At 42.1% G+C, this 18,309-nt stretch overlaps 1 protein-coding gene across 2 annotated transcripts in view; it reads right to left on the bottom strand.

Moving 5' to 3' along the window:
* The window catches only part of EDAR (ectodysplasin A receptor), a gene marked incomplete at both ends in the record, with an annotated part of 59,798 nt that overhangs the window by 20,751 nt on the left and 20,738 nt on the right, over positions 1–18,309 (bottom strand). Inside the window, 3 exons of one of the 2 annotated variants that reach the window (XM_079540905.1) lie at positions 2,908–3,089; positions 4,308–4,430; positions 5,171–5,239. In XM_079540905.1, coding sequence (XP_079397031.1) covers positions 2,908–3,089; positions 4,308–4,430; positions 5,171–5,239 — 374 coding nt within the window. Of the gene's footprint in view, positions 1–2,907; positions 3,090–4,307; positions 4,431–5,170; positions 5,240–18,309 lie in introns of those variants that run through there. The other variant, XM_079540906.1, reaches the window with a different exon arrangement.

The raw sequence follows: 18,309 nt of genomic DNA, 5'->3' as shown, positions 1-18,309 counted from the left end.
TTTATGGGGGGCTGCAAAGCGGTTAATAAATAAGCAGTAAATGGTTGCCCAACCACAAAAAAACTAAAATAAAATAAGAGGAGCAGACCAAAGATACATTTAAATCTATAAAGAAAAATACAGGAACAGTCAGGATCCACAACCTAATAGCCACAGTGGTTTAGGGAAGATATACAGCCCTTCTGACAGTTAATTAAAACAAGCTGGTGGAATATTTCTTGGTTTTCACCACAATGCAGAGTGTTGGAGGACAGGCAAAGAAAACTGAAGAGGATGTTCATGAGCAAGCAACTGTTCTCATATGTGAATAGGAAGCTCTACAATTGCAAATATTAATGGCTCTCTCTGAATTACTGGCAACAGACAAGTTTCTGGCTATGCACTAATATTTAAAGCAATGCTGGAAGTGTCTGATTGCTTTATATTACTAACTGTGGAAAGCAAGTGGACCAATAACAAAATCACTAATTTTCATGGTGCTATTCTTGCACTACAAAACCTATTATTACTCTTTCCTTAGCACTTTTTAGGTTATTTTGAAGTGTTAGTGGGAAGATGCAAAAGTGAAGGCTGAAATGAAAAATGAAAAATGAATGTGTTCTCCTGCTTAACAACACGGTATTTTAACTTGGACTGATCTTAGTGGTGCCATGTCAAACTTGGTGACTTGATCCAAGAAGAAGAATCTACAGCATCATGTTTAGGTCTTCCTCCTGCAAGTACCAGCGCACCTGGGAACAAGACAGTAGGACAATCTGCAGAAATTAAAGGGGAGGTGGCAAGCACATAGGTGGAAGCATGAGCTGCCTTACCCAGAACTGCAGGGAGGGCTTTTATTTCATTAGAAATTCACTGGCTAAAGACCTAACAGGTCACTCCATTGAGGGAGAGGAATCCAAGTTGTAACTTGTTCCCTCATTCTTTACACTATTTGTCATGCTTGAAGTGCTTTGGGATAGGAGCATAAGCTGAAGCCTGCAGTGTCCCAGGAGGTTGAGTCTAAGTACCTCCAGAGATCCGAACTTTGGTTTTGAAGACTATGGATTTGGACTTAAGCCTTTACATTCTCCCTGTGTGCTCATCTTTTCCTTAGGCTGCTTTACTCAGCTGATGACAAATAGCAAAGGGATGAGATGCCACAGACAGAGACTGCAGTATGAGGGATGTTATGTGAAGAAAGCCTGCAGCATGTTACAGAAGCACAGTCCTCTTAAAATGCAGACCTTAATTTTTCACTGCCTGTGTCTTAGAGGCTCTTGGAGCACCAGAGCCCAGGTGAGGGAGCACTCTGCTCACTGCCACTCATCCAGCTTGGCTTTCCCTCTGCCACTGGGGCAGTGGCAAAGAATGGCCAGGCAGTACTGCCTACCAGCTCTTATGCTCTGTGTTTCCTTGTTGTGACACAGATGGAACTTCTGGGCTCTCCAGGTTGATCAAGGCTCCAGGCCATGTTTCAGCCCATATTTAATTTATCTTCAGAATTTCATCTCTTTGAACTCAAGAGTGAGTCTTTGTTTCTCCTTAACTGCTGGCCATACTACACCATCCCAGGAGCTGCACACAGCCAGACTCCAGCCCAATTTCTGCTACAGGTTGCACCTGTGCAAACACAATGTTTTCAGATCACTCCCCAAGTACCAGCTGTGCAAGCTGATTATTTTCAGCCAGCACCCCACTCCCACCTGGGTGACCTCATTAGTTCTGACAAAACTGCAAAACAGCAACTGTGGCCACTATTTAACTTTCTTGTTCTTTATGATGTATGAGGGGAAGTCAAGAGGGAGTTCTTTTAAAATCACATCATCAGTTTGCTTGGCTGGCAGTTAGACGAGTCCTTCTTTTTATTTGTAAACTGTGAAAACTTCACAGAGACTTGCTGATATAATAAACCTGGAGTCTTGTAGGGCCTCTTTAGCAGTTTCCTTTGCTGAGGCTATGCTGTGTCTGCAAACAGTACAAAAGGAAATGCTGGGAGGAGGTACACCTCTAAGCTAAAGTTGCATACAGGCAGAAATTCAGAAGTAAGGTGAGTTTGTATTATAGGGTATTAACTTAACTTGTTTAAAAAAAAAATGTTGCAAAAGTAAATTCATCTTTGGGTTTGCAGACTTTAAAAGGAAATATAATCAATAATATTTTAGTAGCATATCTGATGTAACAAACTGTTTTCTCATAATTACTATCAAAATTATACTGAGTTTAATGGGCCATTGAAAAGATGGACTTAATAAAACAGCATCTATTTTAGCTCCTTCAGTGAGCCTTGGAACTTGTTTTTACTCTGTATAACAGCACACAGACCACGCTGGCAGCTCCTTAGACCCCTTTCTCTCTGCTGATTAACCATGATCCTGAGAGACTAACATTGCCTTGGTGAACCTCCTCCTAACAGCTATGTGAGCTAATGCTGTCAGCTGCTGACAAACTGGCCAGCTGGTCATGTTTGGAGAGGAGATATTTTATGTTTTGGAGCACTGACTTCCAGTGCCAACGTGGAGCCTACAGGGAATGCAAGGCATCTTCATGGAGCTCGTTTGTAGGATGCAGAAATCTATAATGTGGCTTCTGATGTGCTGTTGGAGGCCAAGCTAGACTTCTTGAACACACTATACTACATAAGATACTCCCTTTCTGTTTCTAGTAAGAGAAGTTTCAGTTTTTCCTAGTTTTTCTTTTTTCCCTGACATTTGTTGCTTCAATTGGTGAGATTACAGTAAGAATGGTGACATGTCCTGATTTACTAGATTCACAAATACTTTTGAAATATTTAAGCTTATTGTTTTAACAGGTATTATTCACCAATGTTGTACCTACAGTCAGCTAGGACATGAAGAGAAGCTATCAGAGATTTTAATATTAAAGGAGTATTTTGGAGCTCTTTGGACAGAGCAAAGGTTGAATCCTTACCCTGGGAGACAAGGCCCGCACTCGGCATCGTTCTCTTGATCTCCTGGTGTCAGGACAGTGGCTCGAAAAAATCCCTCGCAGTCTTTGTGCCTTCTGCATATCTGGTAACCTCCTCTGGAAAACTTCTCTGACGGGCAGGGGATGCAGCCATAGTCCTCATCTTTGGTGCCATACCCACACGTCTGCAACAATACAAAGTCATTAGAAAACAGGCTTGTGCTGTACAATGGCTTGTAGGAAAAGGGAATGTAATATCTGGCATGATGCGGTATTAAGTTCTTTAATATCTGCCCTAAGAAGGTCGGGGAGGTATATAAGGATGTAATACACTGTGTCCTGGAGAGGGAAGAAGAAAGCTGGAGCATCGTACTCCTTAAAAGTGACCGCTTAGGGCTATTTAAATCATGCTGTAGTCTTGGAAGTGAATTTCAGCTGCTGTTCACATAAAAAGCAATCTGTAATTGGAGAGCAAACGAAAAAATTACAGGGGAAGCAGTTTCAGCAGGGATATTGGTGATCCTGCTTTCATGACAGATAAGGCCACAAGGACCACTAGAAAAAGCAAGGTTTGCATGAGGTTTGGTAACCTCTGAGCTCACATGTCCTGGAAGACCGTGTTTAGATTAAATAAAACTGGTATGAAGTGGTTATTATTCAAACATCCTTGATCAGGACTACCAACTGTGTGAAATTCTTGCAGTGGGATGTTTATCCCATTAAAACCAAACAGGATTTCAGTAATTTATTTTTTAATATTCAACAATTATCTGCTGTAAATCAAACGGTTACTTAGGAACCATAATTTAAAATGTGGCAGAAGCTTCCAAGTTCCTCTAGTGCCAAAATATCTTAGCGGGAGAGCAAAATTAAATTCTCTGTGTGGGGGCCAGCGAGCATGCCAGAGTAACCTATTTATCACAATGCTAGAACGGCACTGTCAGATTTTAAATAGCTGTTGAGATGAGAATGTACTGGCAGAGAATGTGTGTGAAACTTTTATGTTACAACGCTTTAAAATCTATGAGTTTTAACAGACAGGGCCTGGGATGTGGCTTATGGATGAATATGGGTGCATGGGGCCGTGCTCCCACAACAACTTTGCACACGAGTGCTCCCACATTAGGAAGGTGTGGCCTCAGTGGTACATTGCTCAAGAGTCTATTTCTTTCTTCATTTTCTCTCATATCAAAGCATCACCACTACATAACAGAGCATTTGTTTTTAGGCAGGACTAATTGCATTTTCCATCTTAAAACTTCCCACCAGCTTGCTAAGTATGGGAGTGTCTTGTGTTGCAGACCAAGTGCATCCTGAGTCCTCTTGGCCATCCCACAAAAGTCGCATCTGGAGCTCAACACATGTCCCCCAACCAGCAGAATGGATTGAGATGCTGAAGTTACCATGTACGGCTCTTCACCCGGCTCGCATTTGGGGCAGTCGTGGCACATGCCGGTGGTTTGGTTGTAGTATTCATTCTCACCACAGTTGGAGTATTCAGCGCTGGCAGAGTACACCAAGGAAACCTGCACCAGAGACACTGGGGTTTTACTGTCAGTGCCACCACCTCCCTTCCACATCCCTTGTTCCCACCCCTTGTCCAGCCATTATGGGGGGGGCTGCCATTGTACCATAAAACACCCCTTGTCCAGCCATTATGGTGGGGGCTGCCATTGTACCACAAAACATCCCTAAAGCTATCTGGGATGGCGGAGATCATGGATTTCATATAAATGACCTTTGTGCCTATTAACACAGCTGCTCCTCAAAATATTGAAAGCTGTGGTTCCCAATCTCATAATTCTCCTGTTTCCTAGCACAGCAAATGCATGAGTTTACACCCTTGCCCCTCACAATATTAATGAGCGTTCAAGAATATAACTGCAAAGGACAACTATAACAACCTGAGATAATGAGCTGCCTCAATCACAGCACGGCTGTGTTTCACATGACACATCAGCCAGGTGGGCTGGAGCATGTCCTCTCTATTTCTGCTCCATTTTAGGTCCTTCTCCTCCACCCTCCTCCTGAGTGACCTCTCCCATATTAGGAAATAGACATTTAGACAGATGTTCCAGTCTAAGCAGCACTGAAGGAGATGCTTGAGTGCTACTTAGATTGGAAACCGATCATTGCTTCGAAGTCCAGAGCTCAGACACCTGTAAATGTGACATGGCAATTCATAGACATTTGCAAAGACTCAAATGGCCCCTGCTGGAAATGGCCCCCATGCATTGGAAATACCTATAAGCACGTAGATACCTACCACCAGAAAAGGGAACACGTGAGTCCATTTACATTCTCCCAGGTGAGCCATGTTCTCTTGATATTTTACCTAAAAAGATAGAATTGGTGATTGTTTATGAATAATAGCAAATATGTGTGCGTGTTGACAAAATAAGAACAGTAGGGCTCATCATCAGAACACAGGTTATATGGGAGCAATGCCCAGAGTTACACACAGATCTAAACAAAAAAGGGAGAGATGTGCACGTGTGCTCCCACACGCACTGCCTTTCTGACAAAGCATGAAGCAGCCTGGCCTTGCAACCTTCATAAAAATCGGTCAAAGATGAAGAGTGAGCTAGGAACCCTTGGCACTTCTTGGGCTTAATGAGAAATCCTCCTGTGGAGAAACCGAGAGCTGCATTCCGACCACAAAACAAAAGAGAGCTAGGGGGCAGTAGATAACCCTGGATTGTGCCCTTGAGCCCACTAGATCAGGTTTGTCTAGGAAAGGTCCAGATGAAGCGTCAAAAAGGAGAGCCAAGGAGTGAAATGAGGGCCATCAGCACAGATAGATGCCTCTCCAGGGCTACACCTTCATCGCCGGCACCCATGGACCTGCAGGGAAAGCCCAGAGCAGCCTTCAGCAGCAAGCCTTGGCTATGTTTTATTCCTGACAGGGAGGCTGTTGATGTAAGAGGTTAAGCTCAAGGAAGAAGCTGAACTCTGCATTTTAAGTGCTATTACAAAGGCTGGAGGAAAATAAAGGCTGTGATCTCTTGTAAACACGTGTGCTAATTTATTTCATTTCTTCAAATTCAGTTCTATGAATAACTTTGAATAAGAGCAAATGTTACATATTCATGTACGGGATTTCTTTCTAAGGGATAAAATGAGACAGGAAAAAGAGGCACAAATTGTTTTGTATGATACAACATATTAAATGGTATTGTTAGAGTACATAATATGCCTTAGGGATTTTACGGCTTCATATTGCAAATGTTTGCAGCACTTAGGTCCTCATAGATATGAGCTGCTCTTTAAATTTTGCCGGTCTCAGATGATGCAAGGTTTTAAGCTCTCAGAAGAAGAGTACAATTACTCTTTGTGCCACACTTAAGCATACGATCTATGTTAGAGCAGCACTTCAGTGTTCAAGATAGCCACTAACATTTACATTTTTAAACACTAAATGGATTAAGTAGACTCGCATCACGCCAGCAGCAAGCTAGGAACTTGCTTTCTATGCTCCTTCTAGCAATTGGGCTAGCTGAGACAGGTAACCGGGTGGGTGGGTGGACAAAGTGAGTTATGAGTATATTTCTTTCTGCAGGAAATTGCACTTTGAAACCTAGAAACAAAAGAGAATCGGAGATAAACTGTCCTAAATCTGGAGGTGAGAGACAGAAAACAGTTCATGCCATGGCATGAACTGTCAAACACTTAAGTTGGACAAAGGCTTTGGCTATGACAGTACAGTTACTTGGAAAAGTTCCAGGGACATAATCTTCACACATACGTCTGTTAAACTGAATCCTAATTATAAAACAGCTTGTTCAACTTCAGCTATGAATATTATCAAGGCTGTTTCCACAGTGGTATTGCAAAGTCATCACATTTATTATAAATTGGGTATGGACCCAAATTTTCACTAGTGAAGTCTGAATATTTAACTTTACACTAGAAACATGTTTTACCACAAAAACATGCTTCACTGGCTTTCGAGGCACCCAGATGTTTACTGTTTGGGGTACTTATATGCAATCACAGCCAGATTTGAAAAATGGAAATGAAGAAGTCTTGCCTATTAACGTATAATACAATCTTCTCCATCCATTTGGTATTTATTTACACAAAATGTTGAAAGTGTCAAGTTATACGTACATACATACAATATTTTTCTCTTTCAATATAAATATACATGTCGGGGTACGTTTTGTGTGTAAACATACATTTTTTCCTTGCATTCTATTATACGTAGCAATACGTCAAGCATATGGCAAATAGTTTTTAACTGTAAAAAATGCAACAATTCAAAGTGCTGAATACGGCCAGATATGAACACAAGGGGAGATTTCTTTTCCCTGTATTGGAAAAAAAAACGTTAAATTTAATTATTCACCCCCGTTTTCAAGTATGCTGCCATAAACTGGCAATGTTACTTTCTAATTTGTGAGCATGTGTGTGGTTTTCTATTTATTTTGTTATTCCTTTCAAAGATAAAAATCAAAATACGTACTTTATTTTCATAGTGCAGAGGAGTGGGGAAAAGCAGATGTAGGAGGTTTCTGGCAGTTGGGATGTAAGTAGCTCCTCAGTTGGAATGATACCTGCTGGTGTCTACCAAGACATGCTGGGCTGCACCTAGGCTCGCTTTCAATTTTCAAACATTTTAATTTACACCCACGCTATATAAGCTATCACACATTAATCTTGTCTGCAGAACAAGGGATTTTCTAAGGCTAAGATCACTTTCGTTTCTAACTGACATATGTGGAAACATGCAGAGCTTGGACAGTCAGCCTGTGCCTGCCAAGAAGCAGGGAAAAAGTATCCAGTTATTATGGGCCCTAACCATTAAGAGCAATTAGCTGTGAGGAATGCTTGAACAAATTTACAGGTGGTTCCCCTCCCCCTCATATTCCCAGGTACTCACTGCTCCTGGGAGGCCTCCAGGGGCCAAATGAGGAGCCCAGGGCCTCAAGGGAGAGGGTGGAGGGAAACACCGGGTTACACAAATTTGGCTTCCAAGACAGATTTTCAAATGAACAAAACAGAAATCAGGCATTCAGGATGTGTCTGCTATCTCATACTGAGAGCCACAGCACTAGCCTTGGACACTGCTCCACAACAAACCAAAGGCTGTCCCTGTGGCACAGGGCATGCTAAGACACTTCTTAGTTCAGGAGATGAAGAGCAGATCATGCATCTATGTAGAGCTATGCTGCTCTATATAAGTCTTTATCTATGAACATTTGGTAGGCAAAGCTGAAGTTTGGGTCCACTGCTGATTTTCTTCATTGTTGGTACTGAAGCATGTGTAGGAAATCCAGATTAAAAAAAGTACTGGTGAACAGAAATCATTTTGAAAATCCTTTCTGCCCCTCCACCACACATGATTTTTGGGAAAGCTTTATGGTGGTTTTGTCCTACAAATCCAGTCCTTCTTCAAGTGCATGTAAATATCAGCTGCAGCAATGCATCAGCTGAAGAATTATCATCAGCTGAAGAACGCTTCATTATAAAAATGAAGAATTAACCAGTGTGGAGTAATGTCAGTCTGTTTCGACTAATACACAAATGACGGTCCCATAGGATGGCAGGCAGTCATCAGCAGGAAGGAGCTGGAAGTGTATTTTTAGAGGAATCCCACAATGGCTCCTATGCAACATGGGATTTCCAGCAGCTTATCCAGCGAGTCCTCTGCACATCCTGACTCATGCCTCAGCTGAGGACAGGCGGGTGTCTGGAGAGGAGGTGTAAAATACAGGCTCAGGTCTTTGCAGATCAGGTGTGCAACAGAGCAAGTCTCAGCCTGACTAGAGGGGGTTGCTAATTACAGCCATATTTGCCTTTCAGGGCATATTCGTTAATAACTGTTAGGAATACGCACAGAGGCTGACAGGAAAAGGAAGACTATTTTGCCAGTGGCAACCACAGCAAGAGGTGCTAGAGACTTGCTGTCTCAGCTTCTCTCCAGGAGACTGTGAGGCACAAGTTTGGCCTGGGGGAATAGGAAAAGAGACGCCTGGGTCCCTGTCACTCAAGTATTTCTCTTCCCAGATGAAAGGTCCCTCTGTACAGTCTTTGTGGCATCTTACCATGGACTGGCAGGTACACATAAATAGATAAATATATACATATGTCCCCAGGCAGAAAATGCTTGGTTCATGCTGTCTGAAGGAGAAAAAGCAGCATTCACTGTAGTCAGCCTTTGAATTTAATTTACTTAGATAATTAGGTAGTGCTGCCACTGTGTTTACAGTATCCATGAGTAAATGGAGTAAAGAAGTAGAATACACAAACAGTGAGGTTACAGTAGTTGGTGGTCTAAGCTAAACAGCTTTCGATAAATGGCCTTAACTGTTATTTATTTCTGTGGCTTCTGTATTAACACAGTGTAAAAACTAATTTCCCGTCATCAAGACTTTTTTTTTGTTTGTTTAAATAGAAATTGATGAAAAAAGGAGAAGAAGCACATGGATCAAGGTACAGAAATCTGTGCTTAACGCTGCAGAGAAGGGGTTTTTTTTGGTGTTTCTGCATTTGTTTAATTTCATCACTAATGTAGATACACTTCAAGGACGCAAATCTTGACTTCGCAAGAAGAAAGGCACAACAGCTGTCTCAGAGAGCTTCACCATTTTGATATTTCTGTACGCGTACAGATCCATTCTGGGCAGGAGAACGAGAGACAAAAAGTTTTGTATAAATAAAAGGAGGGTTGATCATTATGAACTTCACAGGTGCCACCAACAAATTCAGAGCCTGTTTGAGTTCCCAAGGTTTACGAGAGGAACCTTGTGAACCGCCTTCTTGCAGATTATCACAGTTTCTTGCATGTGCGTGGTAGATAATCTTTGTCTGCTCCGATGCTGCTAAATCCTTCTTAACGGAGATAAGCATATAATCCTCACTGCAGGGCCTCATCCATTTCAGAGTTGAGCAGCAGAGTGCAGTTTGGCTCCAGCCTCGCAAAAACAAAGATGTGGTTTGAATTTTCCTTTCAGGAAGAAAGAGGCATCTCGGAACACATCATTGAATGACAATGATGGCAGTGCAAGCTTGGAGAGAGAATAAACTTAGAAAACTATAAGCAAATAAAAACACAGAGATTATGAAGAAAACTATTGTGTAGCCTTGGTTACAGTTTGTATTATTGTAAGCACCAGAAAACAAAACAAAACAAAACAGTGCACAGAACAATAATGCATTTGCAGGGTAAGATGAACTACGCACTTTCCAGTATCTACTTTATATCACTTTGACTTTACAAATACATCTTAAGAATTACCTCGGAAAAAGATACAACTCTGTCCTTCCTTTTACCTGAAACATCAAAAAGAAGCTACAACAGCTCAAGCTACACATACCTCTTTAATTGCCTCTGTGATCTGGTACCTCCATCAGAAAAATAATTAACTGCTCGGGCATAGCAAAATGATTTTTTCCTGTGGGAGTTATGTTGACTAGAGGGGACATCAGTGATTCCTTAATTTGCCAATGGGGACAATGCATGCTGAAGATGTGGGGGCTATTAAGACTAATAGCTATCTGTCTCCTCACAGACTGGCTTATCTGGAAACTGTATCTGGAAGTCTGTACCAAAGCTGTTTTCTCATCTTACACAAAGACACGCGTTGGTTCTCGTGTAAGCAGGCCATCAGCTTTTTGAAAATGTTTTCAGGAAGAAAATTAAAAGAATAAAGGATATGATGCAGGAAAAAAACACAAAAGAGAGAAAGAAGGAAAGGCCTCTCCTTACATGTTTTTATATGCAGCTTGTCTGCTTGTGGAAATTGGGGCATGCATTAGGTGCATCCCCAGCCCACTTCAGAGGTGTTACCTCTAGGAAGTCTGGTGTCTTGGTGGAGAAGTGACAGAGCAAGGATAAGGTCCTTAAGACTTCTGGATGCATAGGCAGCTGCTGCAGCTCTCCTATCAGTGCTATTTTATGCACAAAAGTGCTCATGAGGGTAAAAATGTGAGCAGAGACTTGCACTTACCCCAAGTCAGAAAGACTCATATCTACTCTGTCTGCTGCATAACACCAGAGCCACATCAGGGCTTGGCCCTGCCTAAGGAACAGAACACTCACTTTTGGTACTGCACTTTCAGGGGTGAGCTGAAATTGCTGTGATGAAAGCAGCTCTCTTTATATTCAGAAGCTCTCTTTAATTCGTGAGACATGTGTTACCTCCCATTTGGAGCAGAAAATCAGCAGCCTATTAGGAAAATACAAACCACTCAAGCAATGATGATGTTTTTCTAAAATCTTTTCCCTTTTATAGGGCTCTATGCTTTCTAGTTGACAGATACCATAATGAGAGCAGTCTGAGCTTGGGCTTGCATTATAAAGATCAACAAGGATTTGAGCTCACACTTTGCTTCTGTTCCTCAGGGTCCAATCCTGTGAGCTGCCGAGCACCTTCAAGCCTGATGATATTTAGGAAGCGGATAAGTTTTAGAGTCTTAGAAGAAACAGATATCCTTTGTAGACTGTAATTGTTGATTGACAGTATAGAGGTGGAGAAATTTAGAAATACTTAACTGGAAGAAATTGAGTTGAAATCCTACAGTGACCATCAACAGAATTCACAGAAAATGTAAATAGAATAAACCCTACAGTGACCATTAATAAATAATGTCTGTTCCTAGCTCTGCAGCACATTTGCATTTCTTAGCTAAAAGACAGAAAAATTGTTAAGAGAGCTCAAACCACAGTTGTTTTTATTTTCCATGGATTGCATGAAAACATCTGAACTGCTGCGTCCCAGATGGACACAGAATAGCATCAGTGGGCTTTTCAAAGGGTGAATCTCCCAGGAACAGGTTACTACACGTGAGAGGATGTCACCGGGATGGTCCCAGCCCTGACTTCTTGCCTTTGCAAGTGCATTAAGCAACACTGAAGCCTCTTGTTTTCAACAGGCCTCTGTCTTGCAGACAAAGGGATATATTTACTGCCAACAAGCATTATTTTTTGTATTATTCTCCTTTTTACATAACTGTGTTTGAAGGGGATTTATTGCTCTTGCAAACTGAAGGCTGGCCACATATAAATTCAGTTATATCCCAAGCTGCCCAGGCCACCATTGTCAGTGGGAAAAGCGGGGCGAGGGAGCCTGGGGGAGCTCTTAGATGAGAAAAGGCCCCACACAGGCAGCAAGGCTACAAGGGTGCCTGAAAGGCAAGGTGGCTGGGGGCATTGCTCTGGGTGGTGCTGGAAAAGCTGTCCCTGTGAGCCCCATTTATCCGCTCAACCCACCAGTGTGGGTCCCACCTGTGGGGACAGAGAGGGGATGTGGCCTTAAAGGCCAAAACGTGGCTCCCAGTGCAAGGCAGGAGGGAGGAATGTGTTGGAGCAGCCAAAGCCCAGTGTCTGTGGATAGTTGTGAGAGCTAAGTCCTGCTGAGGCTGCTGACTGCACCCACCACTGGTCCTACCCAAGGAGAGAACACCACCATGTCTTAACTGCAGCCCAAGTCACAGCCCACTCCACGCTCATGCCCACATAAATTGTATGCTTACAGGCATGTATGTGTACACAGAGACTTCTATTTTACACCCACACGCTCTCCAAATGCTAGCTGCCCCTCAGATCATTTGATGACCTGGGGGAGGCACACCTCTGCTTCACAGAGGCACAGTTAGGAAGTGAAGATGAGAAAATGGCTTTCTTTGCTGCAGCAGTTTCTCTATTGACTCGATAATCATAAAATCTCCCCACAAGTTCTCTGAGGCCCTCTTTTTTTTTTTTTAATGAAGGTGTTTGCATTCCTAATTAAGGAGCACGTTAAGCCTAGTGGTACCTTATCTGATAAACCCATTACTAGGCTATGTCAAGCTGAGTCTTTCAAGGGAGCAAGCTGGCTTTAAAAACTGGTTGTCCTCTGGGCTGGAAATGTGCATCCAAGAGCCTGCAATTAACTTGGGTTAATTACAAAATACCAGAAATGTAATAGTGTATTTAAAAATACATCACAGGTGCTAATGACCTTTTTCCCCCTCCCCCCTCCTTTTCTCCCCCCCTGCTCTGCAGGAGCTTACAGGCTGTCACTACCTTCCCAGTTAACATACCCCCAACTCCACAGGTGTTAACCACTGTTTTCTCTCATGTGGTGGAATTGATTAGCATAATAAGATTGATCTGAGAGTCCCTGCTTCCATCTTGCAGTTAGCATGGCTTACAGTGCTGCTTTTGGACTTACTGAAGGAGTTAGGTCTGAGATCTGTTTGATGTACCCGGATACATCAGTCAGTCTAACAAAAAGGAATTGCTTCACTACATATCTATTTCCCCTCAATTTACCAAAGCCAGTGCACACACACACACTGCAAACTTCTTGACACCACTAGCAGCTGTGCTATGGAAAATAGAAGCTCGTGAGAGTAAGTACATGACCTCCTTTCCAAGGAAGAACAACCCTGCAACTGTATCCTAGGTATTTTAACAGGAATACTGTCTTCCAGCTTGGCATGCTCAACAAATTTTGATTGCAGTTTGCAACTTTTTGTACTCTTACATATTTTGGAAAGTAGGCAGGAGCCTTTGGTTCAGCAAATCCTCCCTATAGTTTTGTGCCTGCTCATTTTTGACATGGTGAAAAATGTCACAGTGTTTTATTGAAGTCCAGATTCCCTATGGCTCCTGCATCCGTTTAGAAATTAAAGCTTCCTGTCAAGGATGACTTAGAAGCCTGGTTTTACCTAGCAAGGTCACAGTGTATTGTGCATTTAAAGGAAGCCTCTAATTCTTTTATGATTTAACATAGGTGTATTTATTTTGCAAAAAGCACTAACCAAACTATCAAGCTATTGACCCCAAAAGTAGCTGGGAAGGGAAGAATACCCTCTGCATTAAGTACTATCATCCTCCCCCTACAAGCCTCACTGCTGAAACCATATGAGGCAAACCACGAAGCAGCAGGGCATGAGAAGGATGAATGACTGCGGGTCTCACCGGCCTACATACGCACCGGCTGTGAGAGGTGTCATGCTGGAGGAGAGGAGCTGAAAGGTGAAAATGTATGCTGGCAAAGACTGAGTGGGAAGTTATGCAGTGGTACAACTCCTCTATGCTCCAAGGAGAAAGAGAGATTTTTATCACTCATATGTACATTTATTTCCTCATCCCATTCCAGTGACATGATGGCAAGAAAACATGAAGATGTGGTTTTAAAAGTATTACTCTATCCTGATGCAGAGATGATATGAAGGAAATGTGGCAGAACACTGTGGGAAAAACGAAGAAGATAACATTCAAAGAGAATTCAAGCAATGGTGAACATCATGGCCTTGCAATATTGAGTTCTAAAATCTAGATTTATAGTTGTGTGTGTTTTTTTAAATTTAGGTTCACCCAAAGCTGCTGTTTGATGAAAGAGTCTCTGTGCAAGCTAAGAGTATGAATGTAACTTTGAACCAGATTGTAGATTTTACAATATATAGGAAAAATGAAACAAGGACGGGAAACGGAAATCTGGGAAGCAATGTCAGTCCTATGATGTCTGGAAGAAAAAAATCCAATGAGAGAAAAGAAAAAAAAAAAAGAAAAAAAAGAAAAAAGGATGTAAAGTTATTCCCAGAAATACTGAATATGCTCAAATAAATATAATTCTTTCCTGGTACAAACCAGAAGCTGACATATTTTCCTACCAGATGATGAGGGATGTTGTAGTGAATAAAACCAGCTCCTTCCAGCTGCCTCAATATTACATGCAACATCTGGTCAGTCTTGAGATTTTGGATTTGACTGTTCTTTAAAAATGAGAACTTCCTAAAGTTTCCCTCAGAAACTCTTAAGTGCAAAATGTCATCCATAAGCAGCTGAAGACCTTCTGCTCTCTCTGACTGCAGTTCTTGCAAAGAAGAGAGAACTTCTGGGACTGCATTATTTTATACTTCAAAATTTAAACTGCAGGCAAACTATCCTCCCCATAAAACACGTTTGAACAGATTTAACACTGTCCCTCAGTGGTTAAGTTAATGTTGTGATTTCATATTTCCCATATGAGTGTTTTCTTTATGCGTGCTACAAGCAAAGGTTCACAGAGCTCGATTTCCCAAACCAGATCCCGACTCCACTGGGGGGCAGCACATTAGCACATATATTAACGCTGCACTCATGTTTGCTTCCCTGAAAGCAAATTTTCCTAGAGAAATGTTCAGCTATGATGTGAACTTTTGCTTAATGGAACAAATGCACACAAAAAAGATATGCACACTATCTCTTCTTATACGTGCTGCTTGATCACTGAATTGTTAGCTAAACAATCAACACTAAACCTGAGAATGAAACCAAGTCTGAAAGTACAGAGCGAGTTTAAAGATAAACTATTTATTGGCACCAGGATCAACAGATTCTAAATTAGCTATAAGGCTGCAGGGAATAATGACATGTGAAGTCAGTTTTCTTCTTTTTTCTTTTTTTTTTCTTTTTCTTTTTTTTTTTTTTCTTTTTAATTCTTAGCCCCTCGGGAGATTTGGGATGGTTTGATGTTCATCTGGAGACTTGACAAAATCCTACAGAAACTTAATAGCCTGCCAACATGGGTGGTTGTTGCTCGAAGGCATTTTAACATGGCAAAGGTCCTGTCTATGTGCTGCAGACCTGCATCACTTCAAGGCAGCTTGGAATGACATGAAAACAGGAGCCGCACAGTGTCAGGACCCCGCACGCAGCATTGCGAGGGTAACGTGTGCATATCCCCGCTTTCCCGGGGCAGCCAAGGTGTGGGAGGAATCCATTTGGCCTTTAATTATTCTGAGCACCGCCTAAATGTTAAACCCCACAAGCTGCTACCACGCCTATATACCAGGGCTTGGGTGGGACAGAGCTCCTGCCTCTTGGTTAGAACAGAAATGAAGGCTGGAGGGCGAGTTGATGCTGGATGAAAGCAGGAACCAGGGCAAAAGTCTAGGCACAGAGCTGGAGGGAGGCATGATGGGCACGCGTCTAGAGTGAGACGCTTGAGCCAGAGCAGGACACAAGGCTGCAAACAGGAGAGGGGAATCTGATGTACCTGGAAGGCAGCAGAGCCAAGCACAGGCTTTGGTTCCCCTTTGGTGGGGTTCCATCTGCCAGTCAGCTCTCAGTCGCCTGGGAGATGGCTGCTGTGTGGAACCTGGGTTATGTGACTCCTGAAAATGGCACAGGGCCTCTAGGGCTGGAGACAATGCCAGTCTCCTGTGAGCAAACCACAAAGGCTTTGGGAAGCAGAAGTGAAGCCATGCTGTGCAGGGAGGCAGGATGCGGAAGAGGATGAGTCTTAAACCATCCTTGATGTTCATGTCTCTACTTGAAGGCACGTGAGAAGATTGCTCCACAGAGAGCAGTGATGCCTGCCCTGTGGCAGCTCCTGCTTCTCCTGGTAAAGCTCTGCAACACTGTGCCAACCTCTTTGGGATGGTGACAAGAATGAAACACCCTGGTTACGTGCCATCCCAAAGGAAGGAATACAGATATTCCAGCCTGAGGTCAGGAGCTGAGTAGTTGAGAGATACATGCACACAGAGCAGGCGTTGTAGGGGAAACACCAGTGAAGAAAAAGCCTGGGCAAGTTTTAAGCTGGTGTGACTTTCTGAAAGAAGCTCTGAGCTGTACTTGTAGAAAAGCTGTTCAGATGAGAGAAGCCTGATCTGACATACTGACTGGGATTGCTCACAGCTCATGCTGGAACCTTCACAGATTTTTTGCAGTGGCACAATTGTACCTTCTGAGAGGAGACAAACGCTTTCGTGTTTCAGATTGTGGAAAAATGTGAAGTACACATTGGGTACATTTGCCAGCACTTTAACCTTCTTGTCCCTGTCTATTTCTTGTCCCTGTCTGGGTACATTCAAACAGGTTTTGGAGAAGAGCTGGTAGAGCTACTTAGAATCTCTCCAGGCTAGGAAGAGGCAGAACTTGCTGGAAATTTGTGCTCACTCATCAGTCCTTGGATTTTTGAGCTAGTGGAAGAGGAGGTTCTCACTGTGCTTTGTGGGTTTTTGTTTTGGTTTCTTATTTTTTCAGGGCTGGACATGCAACAGATGGTTTTCTCCATGAGGCTTGCAGCCAAGAATAGGGCTTTACTTTGCCACAGGTTGGATGAACACATCTGGGCTTTATAAGGAAAAGACTTCCGAAGCAGCAGAAGGAAGATGAAAGAGCACTCAAAGAAATGGCGCAGCTAGGTCTCACACAACTAATAAACTCCAGGATAGCCACAAAGGAAAAGAGGCAGAGTTGGATGCATCAGGCTACGGACAGGGAGATGGGCTGTTGGAAAGCAGCGCAGCAGGTCACAGAAATAAGAGAAACAGTGTCTGGATGGAGATAGGTCACTTCACTACATTTGCTAGCGGAAGAGAAGTGAAAAGCGGAAAGCAAAGGTGGCGAAAATTAACTGAGATATTTCTAGGAGGAATAAAAATATTTTGTTGTCAAATTGGTTATCAGGACGATAAGAAAGAAGAAAACTTTACATCTGTAAATTCAAGTATTTACTTTTTTGGCATTTAAGAACTTACCATAATTACAGTGACAAAAGTCTGATTGTTCTCCTCGGATTAAACTTGCCTAAATTCAGATAATATTGCAAACACTTCTTCAGTTCATATGGACCTTTATTGGAAAATTTGGATCATAGATACTTACTATTTTGGGTTGTTGTATCTCCATGTTATGCCTTCATACATTCTATTACTAAACATGGAAAAAGCTTCATTCTCTCTAATTTCTTTCACATCTGACAGCTTCCTAGCTGGTGGCCAAGTACTTGAAAAGAAAAATTCCTTTTGCTAGGCCAGCATAGATGTTTTTCTTCTGCTTCATCCCCTTATTTTTGAAGAGGTAATTTTGATGGTGAAGTAATATTATGATGATAAGATACATTAAACTAGCCTAGTTAAACAAGATTTTTGCCTCTTCTCAACTGTATTTTTATTAAAAAATAAACCTCTAAGACATACATTGTATCAAAAGCAGCACACTGTAAAGACACTAGATTTTACAAAAAAATCAGATAAACAATTATGTATATATCAGTACAGTAAAATACATCTTGTCAGAAGAAAAATAAAAGGCATTGTGAGGTCTGTTTTTATCTGTTTTTAGTGTAGATTTGTTATCAAATAATTCAATCATCAAAAGAAAAAGGACCAGACGGGACCTCAGAAAGTTGTCTCATCTATCCTTCTGTTTCATGCTAAGACAAAGTCAGTATTCACCATCCCGACAAACATACATCTAGCCAGGTCTTAGGATCCTCCAGCAACAGAGATTCCACATTTTTTCCTTGGCCACTTATTCCAGTACTTTGTCATTCTTGGTTTAAGGCAGCTCCTCTTAATGTCTAATCTGCGCCTCTCTTCATTCACTTGAAGATGCTGCAATTCACCTTGCCATCCACATACGTGAAGAACATACTGTTTTCTTCTGCTCTGCAATGGTCTGCATATTTGAGTCTGATATCA

This window comes from Tetrao urogallus, assembly GCF_951394365.1.
Source record: "Tetrao urogallus genome assembly, chromosome: 1".
In the NCBI taxonomy this organism is placed as follows: Eukaryota; Metazoa; Chordata; class Aves; order Galliformes; family Phasianidae; genus Tetrao; species Tetrao urogallus.
This window is presented reverse-complemented; position numbering and strand designations above follow the sequence as displayed.